The sequence below is a fragment of the Lynx canadensis genome, chromosome B1 (genome assembly GCF_007474595.2).
Source record: "Lynx canadensis isolate LIC74 chromosome B1, mLynCan4.pri.v2, whole genome shotgun sequence".
Classification (NCBI taxonomy): domain Eukaryota; kingdom Metazoa; phylum Chordata; class Mammalia; order Carnivora; family Felidae; genus Lynx; species Lynx canadensis.
In genome coordinates this window covers 13,570,395-13,595,649 of record NC_044306.2, presented here as the reverse complement: position 1 = coordinate 13,595,649, position 25,255 = coordinate 13,570,395, and the positions used below count along the sequence as shown (strand labels likewise).

Here is a 25,255-nt window from a genome sequence, read left to right as displayed (position 1 = left end):
TCTCAGAGGAGGGGACTTTCAGAACAGTGTTTTTTTGAAACTGTGGACCACAGTCTTTTGCAAACTGTGGAATGATCGAAGTGAGTTTCAACCAGCACTCGTATAACTGGGAAACACAATAAAATAGAGCAAAAGCAAAAAACAAAAAACAAAGCAGGTGTGTTTCACACAACGAGGATAAGCATTATTTTGGGAACCAGATTTCAGATGTATGTGTGTGTGGGCATGTGGATTCTGACATAATGCAGATTTCTCTCTGCGGTCATACAGGATAGTTGCAAACTCTTATCAGCCACAGAATTTCTGAAGCCGTACGTACATGACATTCTTTCAAATGCCTGGAACTGACAGGATCCCAGACAGAATTCATTCCATGGTTGTCCTAAAATCTTCTCACAGATCGGAACCACTGAGCACCTTGACCAACGTTACAAAGTAAACAGGTGAAGAAGCTAAAATTTGAATAGAGGTTTAGGCGAGCCGGGGAACGTTGATGCAGGCAGAGGAGGGATTTCTTGGCCAAATCCCAGGAACCAGCACGAGGCTCGAGGAGCATATCTGAATCCACACTTTCTCGGTATTATGCTTTTCGAGTATTGTGAAACTTAATTAGCCTATTTTCATTTTCAGCATACTAACAGGTCAGGATGTAGTAAAATAAAACGTGTCTACCATAAGCCTTTTTCTCTTTAGTCTAATTTCTTGGGTCTGTAAAAAAAGTTCTCTACATGTGTGGGTCGTTAAGTGCATCGGGCCTTTTTTACAGAAACCATCTACTTTAAGAGACAGGCTACATTTCAATCTACATAGACTAAAAATAAACGCTCTTAATTTCTGTGCAGTTACTCGATCAGTTCACATGTGGGTTATCAGTATACGAAAAATTACATAATTGTTTACTTAATTGCAATTTCCCTCACCTACTGTTTTAATTACTTCGGGTGTGGGGACATATTAGTCACCAGCTTGCAGCTTCTTGGAACGTGGAGAGCTTTGTGTTAAAAGGCTCCGTACAGGGGCACCTGGGTGGCGCAGTCGGTTAAGCGTCCGACTTCAGCCAGGTCACGATCTCGTGGTCCATGAGTTCGAGCCCCGCGTCAGGCTCTGGGCTGATGGCTCGGAGCCTGGAGCCTGTTTCCGATTCTGTGTCTCCCTCTCTCTCTGCCCCTCCCCCGTTCATGCTCTGTCTCTTTCTGTCCCAAAAATAAATAAACGTTGAAAAAAAAATTTTTTAAAAGGCTCCGTACAGGTGTGGGGCCAAGGGTGTTTGTTATTACTATGAAAATCCTACGTCTTATAGAATTCCTCAGTCTCCCCAAGAAGGAAGAGAAACGTCATAGGGTATTGTTAAAATAAAACAGAAGATGAGAACACAGAGACCAAAAGAAACCCCGACGGAAGTGTTAGCCCTGGTGAATGGCTACACGTAAAATAGCATACGCATAAAAATAAACAAATATATATTTTGTTATGTATAAATCGACCATAGCTTCTTTCTGGTCTTGCAAAGAAACTAGCCATGTGAGGATGAACATAATCGATGCCAAAGCAGAATACAAATACATGAGCTAAGAAGAAACAAGGGGGAAGAAAAGCTTGGGAATTGCTTAAAGGCAGATGATATATTTATGTGACAAAAAAAGGTATCCTGATCTGGTTGCTTTGAGATATGAAGTATTATGACATTTTGCAAAAAGCCAGAGAATTCCAAGTGTCAAAACATATATACACGCGCACACACATATCAAAATAATAGACAGGGATATACAATATAGACAGAGACAGGATAGACAGGTATATAATATTATATTATATATAATATAAATCTACACACGTATATACACATTTTCCTGGGAGTTCATATGGAAAAATGAAATAAAACATTCTCAAACCTCTTAAATTCCGTTTTTAATTCAGAACAAAATGCTTTGAAAGTCTGTTAGCCAAAGGGCAAACTTTTTTTTTTAATCTATATTTATTTTTGGAGAGAGAGAAAGACAGAGAGACAGCATGCAAGCTGGGGAGGGGCGGAGAGAGAGGGAGCCACACAATCCGAAGCAGACTCCAAGCTCTGAGCGGTCAGCACAGAGCCCGACGCGGGGCTCGAACTTACGAACAGTAAGATCATGACCTGAGCGGAAGTTGGACGCTTAACCGACTGAGCCACCCAGGCGCCCCCAAAGTGCAAACTTTTGAAGGTTTACAGCAAGGGCAAGCAGAGAAAGGTCAATAAATTCTAATCCTTTAACGTATTTTGTATTTGAAAGCTTTTATAACGAAATTAATATAGTATTCTATACTATAACTCCATAAGCTAGTTGAATGAAAACAAAGCTTAATATGCCCAAGATAATATAAGAGACGATATATTGAATTATAGCCTCTCTACAGACTAAAAGTAAAGCCAAATACACAACTGCAGGAGGGAAAGCCAGAAATGCCCAGCCATCAAATCGGAAGGCAGAAAATCGTATTATTCCTATAATAAAAACGTGAACTTCCAATCTTTCAAGTGAATGCCTAAAAACCCCTGATTAAAAGATGACGTTATATTTCAAAATCGTTTCCCTCTCGGGGCGCTCGGGGCGCCTGGGTGGCTTGGTCTATTCAGCGTCCAACTTCAGCTCAGGTCACGATCTCGCGGTCCGTGAGTTCGAGCCCCGCGTCGGGCTCTGTGCTGACGGCTCGGAGCCTGGAGCCCGTTTCGGATTCTGTGTCTCCCTCTCTCTCTGCCCCTCCCCCACTCGTGCTCTGTCTCTGTCTCAAAAATAAATAAACGTTAAAAAAAAAATTCAAACGTTTCCCTCTCCCAGATATAACTGGATGCCACATGGAATCAAATGCATTTATGGGAAAGAGGTATGAAAAGAAACACACACACGACACGTAGCTCTTTCTCTTACCATTTTCGCCAGAAGGTAATGACACAGTGTTTGTTGGTGCGGCCTCAGAATTCACTTTTCCGTTCTCAAATGTGTCGTTTTCGGGCTGCTGCAGCTGCCAGTTGAGGCCAAAGAGATGCATCGCTGGGGGTAAAGAATGCGAGTTGTTGAAAAGTCTGTTTTTAGCTAGGACGGCACATGGTGAGCATGTTTACAACAGGATTCGTACGTAACGTTAACATCTCCACTTTCTGAAATACTAAAGATGATTGCGTTGCAACAATTAGAAACTAAACAGCTTCTAACACAATCGCAGTGTAGGTATCACTGTAGCACCATATTGGTACCAGAAAACTCTGGGGACTGAATCTCTATGTGCTCTGCTTTGTCCGAGTTCCACTCCTCACCATCGCGGAGGTAAGGGGTAAAGTGCTCTGCAGTGACATCTGCTAAACTTGCCTGACCTCAGGCCATTTGCACATGACGAAACCTTCGTTGCAACATCCTTATATTCTCAAGAAACATGACGCTACTCATTTGGACTAAGGTAAAAAGTAACTACTGGTCTCACAGATAAATTTGCTGGCCTACGAAATGATCAGAATGGATTTAGATGCACAAAACAGAGTAACACTGGACTACTCTAAATTTAAGACGAGTTTATGACATTCCATTAAAAAATGGCATGGATGACGTAACATGTTATGTGTCAGGTAAGTTCACGTAGAGTTTCTGATGTGGGTATGATAAGCTTGCAGATTTATGAAAATTTTGTAAATGTGTTTACTGATTTTCTTTATTTAAAATATTTAGAAAGTAGACGACTATACGACTTTCTAATTTTAAATTTATAAATGTAATAGAATTTGAAAAATTTTATTTTTAATATATTTGAAATATTCAGAACAATCACTGTAATAATACTGACTGCTAACACTCAACTAAACATTCACTGGTGTTCCACAGAATACAGTTTCAGAATTAATCCCCAAGGAGGCTAAATATCCACAGGGAGACACAGTTGTAGTCATGATACGTATTGGAATTTACGAGACACGTGAAGAAAGACATAGTGTTTAAGGAGTATTGTTAGACACAGCATGATAAGTACCATTGTCAAAAGGCAAACCCTTATTAAATATGCAACATACGCAGTAACACAATTACACTGGCACAGTGGAAAGAAGAGGGGTTTAGATGTTAGATTTTGGTTTAATCCTCAACTTGGGATTAAATGATGTAATACTGTTAATACTAGTTTTACTTAGAAAATAAGGTTGGTCCTTACTTAATAGATATGAACTTTCTAGATCGTACAGGTCGATGGGGGCATATGATGGACAGTTAGTTAATACATAGCAGGACAGCTCCTAGTACTTAAGTATTTCATTTATTTATTCTGTACTCTACTGAACTATATGAAGTCACCTGACCAGACCATGGAAGCTCTCAACATATAGTCCCTTCTGTCTGTAATGCTCACCATGCACTGTAAAATATCCATTTATCACTCAGATGGTAGGCACCAACGATGTGGGGAAGCCGTCTCTGACTGAGCCGACCATCTCTGTCAAGACCATTTTCATTTACTTTTGTATCTCATGTACCTTATATGTAGGAAGTCTTAATAAGTGTCTGTCAAGTTCATGAAGTCTATGTTCTGAGGTTTCAAAATCAAGAAAACAGTTGTGGATGAAAATATAGCAATTTAAAGGAAAAGTTAATACTATAAAAGAAGTAAATGGATAAGAGTAGGGTGTTATATTATTAGTAAGTGATTAATGACTGTATTAGCATAACAGTATACGAAAAGTATATAGTATATAATAGTATATGCAAATAGTATATGAAAGTCCCCTAGTACCATACGCAATTAAAGTTAAAAGATTCAACAGTTTGATTTGAAAAGATTTCAACACTCTACAAGTTTCGCCATCTTTCATTAACAATACCTGAAATACAATCATAATAAGTGATTGTATAATAATATACAAACATAATAATATGATAATATATTATATTATTATAATATATATAATATATTATGATTATATCATATATATCATACATAATATATGATCATATATATCAATATATATATCAATATATATCAGTATATATATCAATATATATCAATATATATATCAATATGTATCAGTATATATATCAATATATATATCAATATATATCATATATAATATATGATAATAATATACAAACATAACCCTAATAAGAAACACAGCAAACAGATACACACAGAGCTACATCTACCCTGTATATCTGTAAAATGTATATACTCCCCTCTCGAATTATAATCTGTCAGCAACTCCTTTCAAACTCTGGTTTTTCAAGGATTAAGATATACGTTATAGAATCCTTGAATTCAAAAACTGTCAACTTGTAAGGAAGTATAGCTTCACATGTCATTTTGCATTAAATTGCTTAGTATTTGAGCGGCAAAATGTCAGGAGCTTTCTAAACATTTATCGCTTCGTACGTTTTTCAAGGTTTCAGATATTTCAGCAATTTTTGAATGAAATAATGGGAACTGGTCCTGCATACAGGAGAAGGTTTGACAGACGTACTTTGGCATGTCAATGATAAATATTCCAAAAGGGTCAAAGTTTCTCCGCAAAATAATTTATCATCATCGTGGGCTTTTATGTAACATAAAAAGTCTCCCAGGATGATAGATTTGCTTATATTATTGGTTTTAATAGACTTTGAAGTCAAGAGAGAGAGAGAGAGAGACTCAAGAGAGAGAGTCAATGGAAACTGCACAATGTCAAATATTAGAAAGTGATCTTATGTGTGTGTTTGGAGAGCGATTTTATTTTATTTTGTTTTATTTTTTTTTTGCAATTTTTTTGTTTTATTTTTTTAGGCAATAGCTTTCTCATATATATTTGTCTTACAGAAAATCTCAATAAAATGAAATTCCAGTTCTACTTAAGATGTTGTATAATGAGAACCCTGCCCAGTAATATTACATCTCTTAACATCGCATTGAAAACAGAGACCAACAAGTTGTTTGGTCTTGGGGTATTATGTACTTTGAAAATCTTGGGCGTTTGGTATTGAGTGATGCTCTTGACGCTCATTACGTGTAACTTGAGATTTTTATACAAATACAGGGTGTTAGTCAGACTGACTCCAAAAATGACAGAGGCAAAGACAGAGGCAGCAAACTCATAAAAGTCAAAAATGCGATAGAAATTACTGAGCACTGGTGCAATAAAACTCTGTGGGAAGTCTTGGCAGACAAAGGCAGGGAAAATCGGTGAAATAAACTACATATGCAAATAAAGGCGGATGAGCTAATCCTTCAATGCCTGAGCTGGAAAGCACGTCTGAAGCCATGGGAAGGCGTCTGGTGCCACTACTCATGAAGGGTAAAATCAATCCTTGATTTATGCATGAGCCAGTGGGGGGGGGGGGCAGGGGGTTGTCCGGAAGTGGCTGGGAGCTAGCTCTGTGCTCTTGTGAGCCCCTCACCCCCGGGGCAGAGAGCTTAGGTGGGCAAGCCTGCACACAGTGTTCCTTGTGTTGGTGTTAGATCTCTTTTTAAATTTTTTTTTTCAACGTTTTTTATTTATTTTTGGGACAGAGAGAGACAGAGCATGAACGGGGGAGGGGCAGAGAGAGAGGGAGACACAGAATCGGAAACAGGCTCCAGGCTCCGAGCCATCAGCCCAGAGCCTGACGCAGGGCTCGAACTCACGGACCGCGAGATCGTGACCTGGCTGAAGTCGGACGCTTAACCGACTGCGCCACCCAGGTGCCCCTAGATCTCTTTTTAAAGAAAACATTCACTGGACATTTACTATGTGTCAAATGTGTGTTACCGCCTCACCTGTTTTATCTCCCTGAATCTTCACAAAGACTCCACTTAGTACTATTTTTTTTTTCATTTTAAATCTGAGGAAATTGAGGCTTTTAAAAATATTTTTCAGAGAAAGAGAGAGAGAGAGAGAGAGAGTGAGAAGGGTAGGGGCAGACAGAGAGGGAGAGAGAGAGAGAGAGAGAGAGAGAGAGAGAGAATCCCAAGCAGGCTCCACACTGTCAGTGCAGAGCCTGGTGCAGGGCTCGATCTCACGAACAGAACTGTGAGATCATGACCTGAGCAGAAATCAAGAGTCTGATGCTTAACCGACTGAACCACCCAGCCACTCCGAAAACTGAGGCTTTTTGAGAGTTTTAGGTTTCAAGCAGGTCAACAGTGGACCTTGCCCTTAAACCCAGACCTGGAGGACAGGCATTCCACAACACACCTGTCCTCTCTTCTACCGGGGGGCAGTGGAATGTGAAAATCCACGCAGAAGGAGGTGAAATGTGACTTTTGTGGGGGCCGCAGGCTAGACAATGTTTTCTACTAGATGTGGAAAACTGAAGGCAGAGATAGTATCTGACGGCGGAGGATGGGCAAAGATATTAATAAGGAACATTTGTGTATTCCAGGCACGGTTCTTCTGTATGAGTACTTTTCCACTGTACTATATTCTCTTTTTGAGGAGAATAATTTACAGTAATAGGATAATGATGGAATTAACAACGGGCTATTGCGGTTAACTCTAAGAGTCTGAAAAACAGCGATTTAAAAACTACATGTAAACGCTACATGTGTGTATTTCAGTTACAGGAAAAGCATTCATGTAGCTTTAATCTTAAAAAATTCGTTTCTGATATCTTGTTTCACAGTTTTATATTGCTATTTCCATATATTTCTGGGCGGTTTTAATGAGGGGCGGGGGCTGGATTCCTATCTAAAATGTTACTCAAGGAAGAATGGAATTTGTGAATGGCAGCAGTAACTCTATGTCTGCTCGAGTGTGTTTTTTTTATATTTTAAAATACTTTGATGTCTATTATCTTCTAATAGTGTACTGCCTGACAGGGGTCATTATCCCTGTTGTGAGTGAAACACAGGCAGAGAGAGGGTTAGTGACTTACCCAATGTTTTTTAAAAAGTTAGTGTAGAAAGACAACTCATGATACGAGATCTCTTGACCCAATTTCAGGACTTCTCTTCCTATACTGTGCTGTTTTCCTTCTGAATTGTTCTGAATTAAAACTGAGCATTCACATTAAAGAAATTAAAAAGAAATTTTAACACAAATTATTAATGTATTCTTTGACAGTACATATGATCAGAAGCTGTCCACTTGTCGAAATTGGCTTCTAAATACAAGATGTTTACCCACTGAAAATGGTAGCATTTTAAAATCATTTGTACGCTGTTTGTCTGGAATTAGAATGTATTTTCTTTGTATTAAACATCTTAGAAATTATGGTTAAGTCCCCAGTTGTTCTACAAATGTCTGTCCTTATATCCAATAGAAATAAATATACACACAGCACCAAAACACATGAACAAGAATGTTCTCAGAAGCATTATTTGTAATAGCCACAAACTGGAAACCCAGATGTCTGCTAGCAGGGAAGAGGAAAAACAAATTATAGTGTAGTCATACAAGGGATTCTATAGACCAATGTAAATGAATAAGGCATTGCCAGATGCAATGGTATGGATAAATCTCACAAGCACAGTATTGAGCAAGAGAATCCATTCACAAAAACAAACAAACAAACAAACAAAACCCATGAATATTGTGTAAGTCAATGCGTATGAAGTTCAGAAGCAGATAAAATTAACTGGTAGGAACAAAAGTCACCAGAATGATTACCTCTAGGGAGGCGGGGCTAGGTAATGACTGGCAAGAGGCCATAGGGTACTTCTGGAATGCCAGGAGTATTTTATTTTTCTATCTGGGTGGGGGTTCCACTGGTATGTTCGCTTATGATCTGTATACTTTTCTAAATGAATATTACACTTAAATTAAAATTTTTATTCTGGGGCGCCTGGGTGGCTCAGTTGGTTGAGCGTCTGACTTTGGCTCAAGGTCACAATCTCATGGTCCGTGAGTTCAAGCCCCACATCGGGGTCTGTGCTGACAGCGCAGAGCCTGGAGCCTGCTTTGGATTCCATGTCTCCCTCTCTCCCTACCCCTCCTGTACTCACATTCTGTCTCTGTCTCAAAAATAAACAAACATTAAGAAAATTAAAATTTTTATTTAAAAGCAGTCCATCTAACACACAGCAAAAGTAATGAATGTATATTTTCACTTCCCCACACCCTCCCCGCGGGGGCTTGTCTCTCTGAGGCTCCTAGGTGTTCATTTAGGAAAGATACCAATGTAGAAGGGGAAGTGACTCCATCAGAGGAATTGGAGGGAAGAGTGAGGAAAGGCTTCTTTAGTGCAAATCTTGGGTGTCAGAAGGAAAGCGATTTGATCAAACAAATTCATGTGTTGGGTTAACGACTGTCAGCTCATGGCCACCCCAGACTGATTTGTAGTTTAAAACCACTGTGACTTGTCTCGGGGAGGATGGGGAGAAATTAGAGCCCTTGTGCACGGTTGTTGAGATTGTGAAATGGTTCAACTGCTTTGGAAAACACTATGGTAGTTCCTCAAAAAAAAAAAAAAAAATGAAAACTGGAACAACTGTATGATCCAGGATCCCACTCGTGGGTTATACAACTCAAAAGAACTGAAAGGAGGGACTCAAAGAGATATGTGCACGTTCGTGTTCACAGCAGCCAAGAGGCAGAAACATCCCAATGTCCATCGACAGAAGAACGGATAAAGAACACGTGGTAGGTACGCACAATGGAATATTACTCAGTCTTAAAAAGGAAGGAAATCTTGCCACGTGGTATGACATGGATGGACCTTGAGGACGTTACGTTCAGTGAAATAAGCCAGTCACAAGAAGACAAATGCTGTTTGATTTCACCCATAAGGGGTATCTAAAGTCGTCGAATTTATATGGTGGTCACCAGGGGCGAGGGGTAAGGGAAAACGGGGAGTTGTGGGTTAAAAGGTGCAGAGAGTAAATTCCGTTTAAGATGCCGAAACGCTGGAGATCTGTGGCACAGCAATGTGGATATGTCACAGAGCCCATGAACTGGCCAGACTGCTTGTCTACCACTTAAATCACGCCCTTAATTTCCCTGCTTCCGTGCCTTTGTTCCTATCGTTCCTGGCTTCTGGGATGCCACCCCCAAGTTGTGTCTGATGAGCTCTCGACCGATACCCGCAGGTCTAGTTGACATGATTATTTCTTCATGAAGCCTTCCTGGAATTGAGAACTATTTTGCACTACCATAACACTTTGTAGTATTTAACCTGAAACATCTCACTTTGTATTTGAATAGATTTTTTACTTTCTGCAGTGCGAGGCGTGGGGAGTTGCAAGAGAACACGAATCTTTGCAGCTAGGGGGTAAAACATGCACTCTGAGGGGAAAAAGAGAGATGAGTGTGGGAAGAAAGGGAATAAATGATAGGATTTTAGCTCTGAAAAAATAAGAGACGATCGTTAAGGGAAAAGTTTAATACATAATTCAGTTTTTTCAATATTGTGCTTCAAGTGGATCTTAGAGGCCTGGATCTCTGTGGCTGAATTGGTCCCTGAGAAACAGGGGTGACTAACAGAGCCTCTGAGACTGTTAACCGTAAGAAGAAGCCTTGGGGGCACTGAGTCTAATTCCTCCCTTTTTCTCAGGGCAGGAGAATCTAGATTTCCAAGATGACGCCCAGTCTTTTTAAATTAGTTGTAATATCTAATAACATTTGTCAGCCTCAAACGCAGTATTTTTAAGAACATCACCCAAGTCGATCATAAAAAAAAAAAAACTATCATGATCATCAACTCTAGGAGTAACTCACATGGGTGGTAAGCCAGCAATCACCAGAGCAACCTATGTTACTAACAGCCAAATAGTCTACTTCAGACTGTATCTTTTTAGGTTGTCTCACAGTGTTCTTAGATTACAACCAATCTGAAGATGTTTAAAGTGAAATATTTCTTCTATGATTTAAAAAAATCCATTCTATAATCTCTCAGTTTTTCTTCTGCAGGCTTTCCCAACTCATGGTAAGACCAAAAAGAAACAACCCTCACTGATCGAAATAGTTTTGAGACAGTATTCTAGTGAAGGATTATCAGCGAGATTTTACGACATTTTCTTTCAGACTCAAAGGCCATTTGAGTGAAAGAAATTACAGCATACGTTCCTGCTACCTTTCAAGGCTGATGGAGGTGAAAGGAATCCGCGATATTATAGCTATTTTACCTCTTCCCCATAGAAAAAAAGGGCATGCCATTGTTTTTACCCAGTATATGTTGGTTTGATACGTAAAAGCCAGCATGTGGCATACTTGAAACCAAAATGTGTCATTAAAGGAAATTATACGCCACCAAGCAGCAAGTTCGGCGCCATTTTTAGTTCCAAGTTGCGAGAAAAGGTGCCAAATTTTTGATCTTGTCTCTGGGGACCATGCCACGAAAGTTGTTATCACAGCTACTATTATTTCTACTGGCATGACTGTGTTCTCGGATACTGCCAAACACGGATGGGAAGGAGGGGTGGTGACAGCTGGTGACACGGTCCAGCAATCTGCCAGAACCATGGAGCAAATTATAGGGGATGTTGTGAAGCGAACACAGAAGCAGGCACCCTTGCCATCGGAAAGCCGAACGTAGCTTTATGCCACCAGAACCCTGACGAGTAACATTCTGAGGCTTTGGCAACTTAGAGGGTAGTTCTTAGCGTGCCTGCCGTTACCGGCTAAGTGCTGTTTAATATTACAAGATCAAACAAACATTCTCACAAAGACAGAAAATAAAAAATGAGGTAATACGAGAACCAGAAAATATCATCTTGAGAAGGTCTGCAATTCAGTTTTGTTGACGCTTCCAAAGCCTTGCGAGTTCAGCGACGCAAGCTAAGGTCTTGAAGTTCCCCTTTCTTGTAACTGACCTCACATCTACCGTGGTGCGTTTTCCCCGAAATAATCTTTCTGAGGAAGATTCATTAAGAACATGTTAGGGGCGCCTGGGTGGCTCCGTCGGTGAAGCGGCCGACTTCGGCTCGGGTCACGATCTCGCGGTCCGTGAGTTCGAGCCCTGCGACTGCTCTGTGCTGACAGCTTGGAGCCTGGAGCCTGTTTCAGATTCTGTGTCTCCCTCTCTCTGACCCTCCCCTGTTCATGCTCTGTCTCTCCCTGTCTCAAAAATAAACAAATGTTAAAAAAATAAATAAATAAAAAAAAAAAAGAACATGTTACCAGAGGTGGCAAGAAAAGAAAGTCAGAATTTGACCTTCTATAGTGAAGGGCACAGTTTTCAACATATTGCCTGTGGCGCCTCGTGGAGCCTTTGTTTATATTAAAATTTTGAGAACTGGGTCCCGTCTCGATTCTGGCTCCAACTACCTGTGGGACCTCGGCAAGTCACTGGGCTTCTCTGAGGCTTATATCTCCCGTTTATATAAATATCGCACGGAACGATCTTTAAGGTCTCTTCCAGATTTAAGTTCTTTGGTCCTTCAATATGTTTTAAAATAGGAATATTTAGACTACATCATTGAGTATGGGCAAAAACAACAGGCATCAATAAGATATCAACATATTAGAATACTAATGCTGTCCCTTTTTTTTTTTAATTTTGAAAATAAAATGGCAGAGGCCAAACTACCACGTCACGCACACAATTCCCTCGGTATCTTGGGCTTTGAAGGCAACATTTCCTCATTTTTTGTTTCAATTTCATGAATACATACATACACATGATGCGCATGTGCAGTGATTAGATTTTATGGAACAAAATCAGAAAAATCCTCTTTAGTATAAGGTAATGATTTGATGTGATACATGCTTACAGGATACAGCCCGGTTTTCAATGTAAAATGAAAGCATCTCATGTAAAGATGTAGTTTGTAACTTGGACCCCTACTGGTCTGAACTGTCATTAGGAATACATAGTTTTCCATAAATTAGCTTTTGTTTTGGATTTCCTGCTGTGTTCATATACATGTTGAGGGAGTGTGTTAGGCAATATTTTGGCATTTGAATCCATTATTATTTGTTATTAGCTTTCTAAGTCTAATATTATTCCAACAGTCTGTATCCTGCCTCCCAAACATGGTTGTATTTATTTATCTCACTATCTATTTATCTATCTATCCATCTATCCATCCCAAATATGGTCACTCAAAAATCAGTATTTTTGGAAAACTTTCATATTAATACGTATTCAAGCTGTCATGAAGAAGGGTATTATTCCAACCATAGGATATTTTGATATTCAAAGGAGCTAATAACACTTGAGTAGGAAGTTCCTTGGAGTATTAGAAGATAACATGCTAAAATCATAGATTTTATGTAAACTAACAATTTTTCGGGGAGGGAGGGGGAAAGAGAAAAGGAATGGCTGCTGACATATGTCCATTCTGTGTCTTTCTCCTTTCTATTCTGTTTTTGGCATTATGTTGCCAATGTTAAGGTAGAATCACTTGGGTGATGAAAACGTCTCGATGAGATAGTGATTCAGTTACGCAGATTTGCCAGAACATTTGACTCCTGTTCTCTTAAAAATTAAGTGTATATTAAAAATTTCACTTCTAATTTCATTGCTTTTTTTTTTTCTTTCCTAAGTGTGTCGCCTCAGTGTGACACATTGAAGGTGCCACTGAGGGGACAGTTACTCTAGCCGTCCACTGACGGCCAATGACGACGCTGACGGGGCTTATGAGAATCTAGCTGTTGTGTCTGTCACCAAGGGAATTAAATCAGGACTTCGAAAACGGACTGTTTTCCTAATGTTTCCTTCATTTTCTCTCATGTCCAGGCTCCGTTTTCTGAATGAAAGAAGCACTCAGTCTCCAAGCTCATGGAGAGAACGACGTGTTCGCCATTATGATTAGGTGTCCAAAGGGGCCAGTCATTATCAACCGACTGGATAATCCTTGAGGAAACAGTTGTCAGCATTAAGGAATACGGCAAGAGGACCAATCTCAAGAGCGTTCAAAATACACAATGAAATCATTTACACGATGTATGGACCATTCCCTGCATGCCAATATACCGACCTTGCTCTTCTCACGAAACGTACGCAACAGAGGATTCATCAGCGGCAGCTGTTAGCAGCTTTGCCATTGAAACCTCATGGATCTACTCATTATTCAAAAGCCAGTTTTCATCTGGGTTCCTTTCTTCTGTAATAGCGTTAAGAGCTGTATCTTACTTTTTTGTAACCAGTATGTATGCACGTTAATAATCTACTTAAACAGAGAATCTTTTTGGCTTGTTTTGACTATTTGGCAAAGGGAGTAGAGCAGACCTGAAAATTACAATTCTTTGGAAGTGTAAGACACTTTAATCCTCTTTATTAAAAGACCCGACTATTAAGGACATGGAGATTCCTAGAGGAAAACTGGTTTATTAAAATATAGCAAAGAGCAGGGGCACCTGGGTGGCTCAGATGGTTAAGCGTCCAACTTCGGCTCAGGTCATGATCTCCCAGTCCGTGGGTTCAAGCCCCGCGTCGGGCTCTGTGCTGACAGCTTGGAGCCTGGGGCCTGCTTCAGATTCTGCGTCTCCCTCTCTCTCTGCCCCTCCCCTGCTGTTTCTGTCTCTCCCTCTCTCAAAAATAAATAAAAACATTAAAAACATTTAAAAAGCATACGGCAAAATCCAGAAAAACATTCCCCCCAAAATAGGCCATTTCTCCCAAAGAGGGAAAATATGATCTGTGAGTGTGTGTGTGCACATGTGCGCATGTGTGTGCATGCGTGGTTGTTGAGTGGCAACTTGCTACAAGATCAACGACCCTTCGGGAATCTGGGCACAACCAGCTCAGGTAGTTTGCTGTTTATCCACGGTTCATCAACAAAAATGTGGTCACCATCTGCCTCATCAATTCTGACGAGTGACGTGCAATCTACTTGACCACTTCAGGCACCTGGTACATGACAGTAACTTTGACCGATCATATCAGTCTTCCTTGACCGTCTGACGTCATCACACAGGTGGGAACAGATCCTCGGAAGCCAGTGTTCCAGATGCTTCCCCATTAACCTGGGCTGACTTGGAGGGCAGGTTTCCTTACTTATGAACTTATCTTGATGATTACTGATGGATATTTATGAAGCATTTGTGGACATTTACGTCAAAGTGAAACACAAAGGAAGTTGTCATCTCTGATCAGGACACCGGCTCACACTGTCAACCCGCCTTTGTCTCTGGTGGTCTCACACTCCTTTCCTAAAAATAAGTGGCCCACTTTCCTGCTTTAACCATGCATTGCTTCTCTCTCTGTGATTCTTTTCTAAGATTATAAAGAATTTCTCAGAAGAAGTGAAAAGCATCTAAAAATATCTTGACTCTAAAAATAGGGAAGAATGGTAGAATTTGTAATTATCTGAAATGACTGAAATAATACGGTTAGGTTTTATGTACAAATGCTGTGTACCTCACATAGGCTCACTAACCACATCACGCAGTTAGGTTGTTAAATTACAAACGTAATTAGTGAAAAGATTAAGGATCTAGAATGAAATTAAAAGGCACAATCAATGGGGGTGCCTGGGTGGCTCAGTCGGTTAAGCATCCGACTTTGGCTGAGGTCACGATCTCACGGTTTGTGGGTTTGAGCCTCGGGTCGGGCTCTGTGCTGACAGCTCAGAGCCTGGAGTCTGTTTCGGATTCTGTGTCTCCCTCCCTCTCTGCCCCTCCCCCTCCACACTCTGTCTCTCTCTCAAAAATAAATAAACATTAACACATTTTTTTTTTAAAAAGACACAATCAGGGGCGCCTGGGTGGCGCAGCCGGTTAAGCGTCCGACTTCAGCCAGGTCACGATCTCGCAGTCCGTGAGTTCGAGCCCCGCGTCAGGCTCTGGGCTGATGGCTCAGAGCCTGGAGCCTGTTTCCGATTCTGTGTCTCCCTCTCTCTCTGCCCCTCCCCCATTCATGCTCTGTCTCTCTCTGTCCCAAAATAAATAAACGTTGAAAAAAAAAAATTAAAAAATAAATAAATAAAAAAAAAAATAAAAAGACACAATCAATGAAGGGGACCTACAGCATTTTCCGTCTCGTCAGCAATGATTCCTATACGTTTTTTAAAAATGTGCCCATCGCCTTTATGATACAATTGTGAACCATCTATGCCTTTTTATCTTAAAACTAAATATTTTTACACTTACATACTTATTTCCTCCGTGGGATTATTAGCTTAAAAATTTAAATACATTTATTTTCAGAGAACACGTTATAGCATCACCTTAAAGGAAAAATCAGTATCTCCTGCTACAAATAGAAGACAATAAGAATAAATGGACTAAACTGTAAGCGATGTTATTAAAATCTATGCAGAAATGATAGGCAGCAAAAGTGTTCTTTTTCGTGAAAGAAGGATTACAGATACGTGTCATGACACGCGAACATCTGCCGACAGCTTCGTCATAACAGAATCAGATGCGATGGGGTAAGAATACAAAAGGGAATACATTCCTCATTTTGTAATTCGGCCTTATTTATTCTCTCCTGTCCACGTACCGCCTTTAAATTCTTAAATCCTTGTGAGGAACAACACCTTGCGAAATGGTGGGGAAAAGTCCCAGATTCAAGATCAAAAGACCCAGATTATAGTCCCTGTTCAAATACACACTGTCTTTACCACAGGGCAAGCCACTGATTCTCTGGGCCTGTGACTTCTCCTTCTAAAAAGTGTGGATATGGAATAGAATAGAAACCCCAGAACTAGACCCACAAATGTATGGCCAACTGATCTTTGACAAAGCAGGAAAGAACATCCAATGGAAAAAAGACAGTCTCTTTAACAAATGGTGCTGGGAGAACTGGACAGCAACATGCAGAAGGTTGAAACTAGACCACTTTCTCACACCATTCACAAAAATAAACTCAAAATGGATAAAGGACCTGAATGTGAGACAGGAAACCATCAAAACCCTAGAGGAGAAAGCAGGAAAAGACCTCTCTGACCTCAGCCGTAGCAATCTCTTACTCGACACATCCCCAAAGGCAAGGGAATTAAAAGCAAAAATGAATTACTGGGACCTTATGAAGATAAAAAGCTTCTGCACAGCAAAGGAAACAACAAACAAAACCAAAAGGCAACCAACGGAATGGGAAAAGATATTTGCAAAGGACATATCGGACAAAGGGCTAGTATCCAAAATCTATAAAGAGCTCACCAAACTCCACACCCGAAAAACAAATAACCCAGTGAAGAAATGGGCAGAAAACATGAATAGACACTTCTCTAAAGAAGACATCCGGATGGCCAACAGGCACATGAAAAGATGCTCAACGTCGCTCCTTATCAGGGAAATACAAATCAAAACCACACTCAGATACCACCTCACGCCAGTCAGAGTGGCCAAAATGAACAAATCAGGAGACTATAGATGCTGGTGAGGATGTAGAGAAACGGGAACCCTCTTGCACTGTTGGTGGGAATGCAAACTGGTGCAGCCGCTCTGGAAAACAGTGTGGAGGTTCCTCAGAAAATTAAAAATAGACCTACCCTATGACCCAGCAATAGCACTGCTAGGAATTGACCCAAGGGATACAGGAGTACTGATGCAGAGGGGCACTCGTACCCCAATGTTTATAGCAGCACTCTCAACAATAGCCAAATTATGGAAAGAGCCTAAATGTCCATCAACTGATGAACGGATAAAGAAATTGTGGTTTATATACACAATGGAGTACTACATGGCAATGAGAAAGAACGAAATATGGCCCTTTGTAGCAACGTGGATGGAACTGGAGAGTGTGATGCTAAGTGAAATAAGCCATACAGAGAAAGACAGATACCATATGTTTTCACTCTTATGTGGATCCTGAGAAATTTAACAGAAACCCATGGGGGAGGGGAAGGAAAAAAAAAAAGAGGTTAGAGTGGGAGAGAGCCAAAGCATAAGAGACTCTTAAAAACTGAGAACAAACTGAGGGTTGTTGGGGGGTGGAGGGAGGGGAGGGTGGGTGATGGGTATTGAGGAGGGCACCTTTTGGGATGAGCACTGGGTGTTGTATGGAAACCAATTTGACAATAAATTTCATATATTGAAAAAAAATTTTAAAAAGTGTGGATAATTATATTGGATTTACTATGTTGCTATAAGGAACAATGATAGCAGCTAAAGCTAATTGAGCACTTACATTTTATCAGGCACATTCATTATTTTATTAAAGGTCTCCAAGAGCTGTACTCTTACTAATCCTACCTACACTGATGAGGAAATTCAAGTTTATGGAGGGTAGTTCCCTGCTCAAGACTCCACAGCTAGTAAGTGACAGAGGTAGGATACAAAACTCAAATCTTCCTGCTTTGAGGGTCTACACTTAAAAACAGCATTCTGAAAGTATGTTGTAATGGGATAATGCAAATCATCGTGGTAAAGATTACATCTCACTCATCTTCGTGAATTCAGTGTTTCGGAGAGAAATTCAATACTTGATACACTTAGTGGAATTAAATTGACTGTGCTACTTGGTAATAATTATAAGGAAATGCCCATAAAAAACAAATTCCACTATGAAAGAGTACTTGCATCATTTTTTTTTTCCCCACAATGAAGGAACCCGTATTCTAGAACCACATGCAGTGACCTTCAAGGTCATCTTGGATATCCTCCTGTAGTCCCGGGAAATGTAGGGAAGTACCTGGAAGGTGTTCTCTGCTTTAGGGGCAGAAGGCCTATTACAAGTGACGAAAGAGCTCCCTAGTGAAGGCAGATGGAAAGATCGGTCTGTGGGTCAAGTATTAGGGAGAAAAGACGATTCCAGGATGGAGCCGGCCAATGTTACGTCACCTTCCCGACGAAGACCACTGGGAAAAGAGGACTAAGTTCCGTCTTTGGAAACCTGAACAAGTTACTAGCGATGGAATCCACCAGGTAAAGGACAGACTGGGAGTTCTTGTCTTTCAAAACCCTGAATTTTCTCTCAAAAACCATCTGAGGAGTATACAGAAGTGGGTCTAGATTCAAATAGAATTGTTCCTTGATTCCGTTTGGTATGTACTTAAAATGCACAACGGGACGGGTCTCAAAGTAATGTCTTTTAGGTCCAAGTCAGTAATAGTAATTGGACAGGCTGACCTCTATGGTTATTAGAAGCAGAGCAACATGATTTTCATTTCCTAACAATGTTTGAAATACAGGAAACACATGCGTTAAATTTCTTCAAAAGAGATTAATAGAGTACTCAGGGATGTTGAGAAAGAACTCACAAATACCATCTCTTTTAACAGTGTTAAAACTGTCTCCTGGGCAAACAAAACTCTCAAGGTATGTGTACTTGTTATTTAAAAACAAGGGGATGGGGTGCCTGGGTGGCTCAGTCGGTTGAGAGTCTGACTTCGGCTTACGTCCAAATCATGGCATGGGTTCAAGCTCCTCATCGGGCTCTGTGCTGACAGCTCAGAGCCCGGACCCTGTTTCGGGTTCTGTCTCTCTCTCTCTCTCTCTCTCTCTCTCTCTCTCTCTCTGCCCCTCCCCAACTCATGCTCTGTCTCTCTCAAAAATAAACATTAAAAAAATAAAACACAAAATAAAATTAACGGGGGGAAAACAAACATAAACAGACCCTAAATTTTTGTGGCAATTTTTTTTAATTAAAAAAATTTTTTAGTGTTTTTATTTTATTTTTGAGAGAGAGAGGGAGGGAGGGAGGGAGGCAGAGGGAGCATGCATGTGAGCAGGAGGGGAGCAGAGAGAGAGGGAGACACCGAATCTAAAGAATCAGCACAGAGCCTGATGCGGGGCTCGAACTGATGAGCCAGAGCCGTGAGATCATGACCTGAGCGGAAGTCCGATGCTTCACTGACTGAGCCATCCAGGTGCCCCCTTGTGGCAATTTTAAATCAAGTTGCCCCAACCTTCCAAGGTTCACATTTCTTTCCCCCTTCTAGATGGTTACCTACAAGATGGGTTCCTAGCTACACTAAGTCAACAACGAAAACAAATGTGCATCATCCCTTTTTGTCTGCAGACACGTCTCGATTTTATCTTTATTATATCACAATATATTGCTCTGAATATTCCTGAAAAATGATTCTTTGGGCTACATTTCCGTTATGTGGTAACACTTCAGATTTGCCCTTACGTCAGCTTATGTCCAAACACACAATCCTACTTACTATTCAGGCTTTTGCAGGAAAACCTTTCTCTAATGCTCAGACTCAGGAAGTTCGGCCTTTGATGTGGTCTCTTGTCTCCTACGTTCCTCCTTTTTAAATAGTCCTCACGATGCTAATTAAGTGCTCAGTGTTTGCATGCCCTGAGATGTCATCTCTAAGAGGGCAAGGACCGTGTGATCTCGTTCGCCTCTGTATCTGTCACGGTGTCGCAATAAATAAATATTGAATGAGTGATGGATGGATGAGTGAATGGTCACTTCCTTTTCTGGTGTTACATTACAAAGTACTAACAGAGAAAGCGTGGAACCTCAATTTTAAGGAAGAAAGGCAAGGTGTGAGGAGTTGATTGACATTCTAAGGGTATGCAGAGACAATAAATTGAGAGTCTATACGTATTTGAGTTTTATTTTACCCGTTATACTATAGGACGAGACCTTTGTTTGAATACAGATTCAATAGAATGTAAAGGTTTTATGATGAATTCCTTCCTCTAACTCCTAGCAATCTATCAAGTTTTTTAAAAAATCATTTATGTGCCAGTTACTTTTCCTTTCACCCCTCTGTGTTTAGATATTTCTCCCAGAACACACGGCTCTCAGTACCACTAATGTAAAAGCAAATGACATCTGCAACACCAATTAAATATTTATGCAATGTAGCACTGAAATGGTAAATATTGTATTATGCTTTCCACTTGTCATTAGTCAGGAGATGTTGCTACATTCTGCAAAAATGATAGCCTAAAACAGAGAAAACAGCACCGTATTTCACAGAGAAGATATTTATGTCTGGCAGAAACTGGAGTTTAGCTGACTTGAAAGGTATTTCTTACTGTTGTCGTCCTTGGGTGTTTTTCAAGTCAGGGAGATCTTTATATTTGAATGGGAAAAACGGTCCGTTTACATAGAGTATTTCTCGTGGATTATTTACCTTCGCTGACCTCGTATCAAGCTGAGAGTAAAAGACATGATTCCGGGGGGAGGAGGGAAGGAGTGCATTTCCTATATTTGTATTAATTTCTTGAAATTGGTTGTGATTCCTTTTTTACGCGTAGTAATAAATATCAGGAGAAACTCAACACTGGGCGTCTTTAAGTTGTGCTAATAAAAAGCAGCAAAAAATTTGTAATGTCCACAAGAGGAGCGTGCAGTATACCTCCCTTGCTTGCTTTGGACTCCATTCAGAAGCTACTGACGCAATTATACAGAGGCGACTATAAAGGAACTGAATTTTAAGTGACCTCTCAGCCTCAGGCTTCTACAGGATATGCGGACATAGAAAACTAGTATTTTCTATCCATTTCTACAGTTCACAGCGAAAGTCAGGACAGAGAACAAATATGACAAAATAGCTGAACTTTCTGTGGACGGACACACACACACACACACACACACACACACACTTCACCCACACAAAGTGCTGTTCTCAATAAGGAAAAATTACAACTATCTCGAACGGGTCCTTAGTGGATTTTCTCCTTTTTGGATTTATAGACTCACTGCAGAGTGCTGATAGTAATATGCTTTATCCTATGACTATTTTCCTCCTCTTCTAGAGGCGAACTCTTTCATTCTGATCCTGCGTTCACCACTGAATCAGGTTTAAATCTGTCCTTCATTTCACGTATCCAAGGATGATATAAAATATTGATATATTGATTTAAAAATTTTAGGTTATAAGCTTCAAGCCTCTAAAATATAGGCAATCTGGTTTTTCTCCAATGTGATGAAATCACATTAGTATTATTAAAAAGGTAGCATTCCACCCCAGACAAAACGCATTTTGCAAAATGTAGTGCAACCAGGAGTTGAGGGAAGAAGGCATAGTGAGAAATGGTATGTAATACGTTGCTTGGCTGTGTTCTATCACCTAATAAAACGGCAGTTTTATTACGAAGACATGTCCAAAAAGAAAAAAAAGAAGGTCACAACACATTTTATTTTGCCATGTATATTTAAATGGTTGATTTTTCATGAAGCACAAAGTGCTGGCATATTTTTCCTTCTGACCCTGAGCTGCATATACATAGCTGGTACCATAATCAATTTCAAGGTACACAGGGAGGTAAAAATGTTCATAAAATGCAAATCGACACAGAAGTAGGACAGATAACTGCCACAGCATCGTAACTGCAATGAACCTAAATCCGACAGGTTATGTTTTGCTAGATCTAGGGAATGCTTATGTTGTTAAACAGCCTTTTTAGCAGCCATGTGACAACATCTATTTTAGGAATCGGTTGGTAGCAGCTGTTCAAAGGAAATAAATAACTACACATGTATTTTTTAAACGAAAAGGAATATTGAAAATGCAATGTAGTTCTTCGCTTAGCAGCAAACGTGAGGAGTCCAGAAGAAAAACCATGCCGGGCTATTTCTTGTTATTAGGAAATGAGTTAACAAATCAGTCCCTTAAAACTTAAGATCTTTGCACGGGGAAAAAAAAAACATGGGGGTTTTGGAGGGAAATGGGATGCAACTATTAAACGGAACAGGGTTTCGTTTTTAGAGGTGATGGAAACGTTCTGAAATTGAGGGTGGTGAAGGTTGCAAATCGTGCAAATATATTAAACACCAAGTGAATTGCACACTTTCAATGGGTAAACTGTACAGTATGTGAATTATACCTCAATAAAGCTGTTATTGAAAAAAAATGCTGTCAAATGAATCACTGGTTGGAATAAACAGAGCCAAAAATTGATAATATATGCCAGTGCAATATAATTTGGTAAGATTTTTGTCTTCTCTCATTTTCCTTAAATTTAAAGAACGTGTACAGACACTTTTAGTGCTACTCTACTTGGGAAATTATTTGAATTTTCTGACTCTGTCTAAAAGTATACGGAAATGTCAATGAGGTTAAATTAAATGCCCATGATGGTGTCATTGGAAGTCTGACTCGAATCTGCTGTAGTTTTAAATAATGTTGATGTAATTATTCCGACATTTATTTCGACTAAATAATGTTCCAATAATGTTTTTGATTTATGACAAGATTTCTGGCATTTTCTACTGTGTGTAGCATCAAGATTTTGGGTTAGCTAGGGGCGCCTGGGTGGCTCAGTCGGATTGGGCATCCGACCTTGGCTCAGGTCACGATCTCGCGGTTTGTGAGTTCAAGCCCCGCGTTGGGCTCTGTGCTGACAGCTCAGAGCCTGGAGCCTGCTTCAGATTCTGCATCTCCTCCTCTCTCTGCCCCTCCTCTCTCTGCCCAGAGCTTGTGCTCTGTCTCTTTCTGTCTCTCAATAATAAACGTTAAAAAAAAAAAAAAAATTAAACAAAGTTTTGGGTTAGCTCCCACCCAGGAAAAAGAGCCTTCTGTGAGTAAAGAATAATCAAGCCTCCTCACTCATTTATAACTGAACAGAAGCAAAGCCACAGCAACAAAGAGACCATTCCTTTTTTTTAATCCATTCTTTGGTGAACAACTGTTGGATATTTGCCCCTCTTTATAATTTTAGAGCAGGAAAAGGAAGGAGAATGGGTAAATTCAGGCCCAGAAAAAGGGAGGCAGGTATTTTTTTGATAAGTCAGTATCGCAAAGTATTATCACTGAGCTGCACCATTTGTGGTCCGTAGAATTTTCATTGTATAAAGACACATGAATGTAAAGATTAAAGCATTATAGAGGACTGTAACTGGGAACTCGCTCATCTAAAGAAAATCATGTGACTCCGCTGAGAAGAATTTCCACGGGTACATGCCTGGACATTTGACTTTTAAAATTGCAATATGGGGGTGCCCGGGTGGCTCAGTTGGTTAAGCGTCTGACTTCAGCTTAGGTCACGATCTTGCGGTTCGTGAGTTTGGGCCCCCGCATAGAGTTTGGTGCTGACAGCTCAGAGCCTGGAGCCTGCTTCGGATGCTGTGTCTCCCTCTCTCTGCCCTCCTCCGCTTGCGCCCTGTCTCTGTCTCTCAAAAATGAATACACATTAAAAAAATTAAATCGCACTATGATCAATCGTGGCACATCCAGTCTATTACATATCAGCTATAGCTTCTCAATTCTACTCACTCCTCTATCCCAACAGGACTTCATGCCCTCCCACCTACACTAGTGTTCTAATAGGAGGCGTCTACACTTGTGCTGTCCATATGGCGGCCACTAGCCACGTGTGGCTGTTTGAGTTTAAATTAATCAACAACAAAATTTAAACCCAAATTCTGTAGTTCACTAGCCACATTTCAAGTGCTCAATAGCCGCATGTGTCTAGTGGCTACTGAACTGGACGGGGCAGAAAGAGACTGTTTCCATCATCAAATGTAACATTTGACAGAGCCGGCCTTGAGCCGCCTACTCAAGGTGTGGTCTACGGGCCACAGCGGCATCACCTGGGAGCCTGTTTGAGACACACACCTCTTATTCTCGCTTCGGATCTCCTGAGTCATAATATGCATTTTCACAGGATCCCCACGTGATTCCTAGGCACACGGAAGTTTGAGAAGCACAAGTCTGTCTTCAGGTTACATGTTCTGGAATGCCACTGAAGCAACCTTATTTTGAGAAAACAACAACAGAGATGATTCTTTTTCATTGCTATGTTTTGGTATCTGCAATTCCTTCCCTATTTTCAGTTCTTCAAAAACCTCAGTGAGGGGAGTATAATATAGGGGGGTCCTTGACACTTGCCAGTCCAGCTTCCGTCATTGACCGGCTGTGTGACTCTAGGTGAGACGTCTCCCTAAGTGGTAGATTCTTTTTGTTAAAGGGCTGATAGATTTTTCCTGTTAACTTCATACTGTTGTTGTGAAAATTCAATCAGGCAACTCATATGCCGCTTCAGACGCCATGTCCGGCACACCGTGAGGGCGTCACATGTACCACTGTGGGTATGTCACGTTTCTTTCTTCCCATGCTTTGGATGACATCTCCTCAAGGTGATCTCCCGCTAACCAATTTGTCATCGAGACTAGTGAACCAAATTCTTCCTCATCTTTTGGCCATCACCTGCTGGATTGGGTCTTTCCCCAACTTCTTCAGCCAGCGACAGGTGTTTTCCTTTTCTTCTTTTCTTTTCTTCTCTTTTCTTTTCTTGCTGTTGTTCATAAGGCTCAAACTGCTACGGAAGTGTGTACCATTCAAAGTGTGCTTGCAAACATCGTTTGACTATGAGCTTCTGGAAGAAAGAGCTAATTTGAACCTTTAGCATGTATCAGAGTGCCCAGAAAAATGTTCACCTAAACCTAATTATTGAAAAACCATAAACGTACTAGAAGAAAATTTAAGTGATTGATTGATTTATTTAAAGTTTATTTATTGACTTGAGTTAAAACTTAATTCTTGTATTAACAATATTCATGAACTATCTATTGATTCCATGCTCCTTGATGTGTAGTTCGTCAACCATCGTCTGTCACACATTCAA

At 40.3% G+C, this 25,255-nt stretch overlaps 1 protein-coding gene across 1 annotated transcript in view; it reads right to left on the bottom strand.

Annotated features, from left to right (window-relative positions):
- The window catches only part of LOC115511752 (teneurin-3), a 194,696-nt gene that overhangs the window by 137,703 nt on the left and 31,738 nt on the right, over window positions 1-25,255 (bottom strand). Inside the window, exon 4 of the mRNA XM_032593054.1 lies at window positions 2,904-3,026. Coding sequence (XP_032448945.1) covers window positions 2,904-3,026 — 123 coding nt within the window. The remainder of the gene's footprint in view (window positions 1-2,903; window positions 3,027-25,255) is intronic.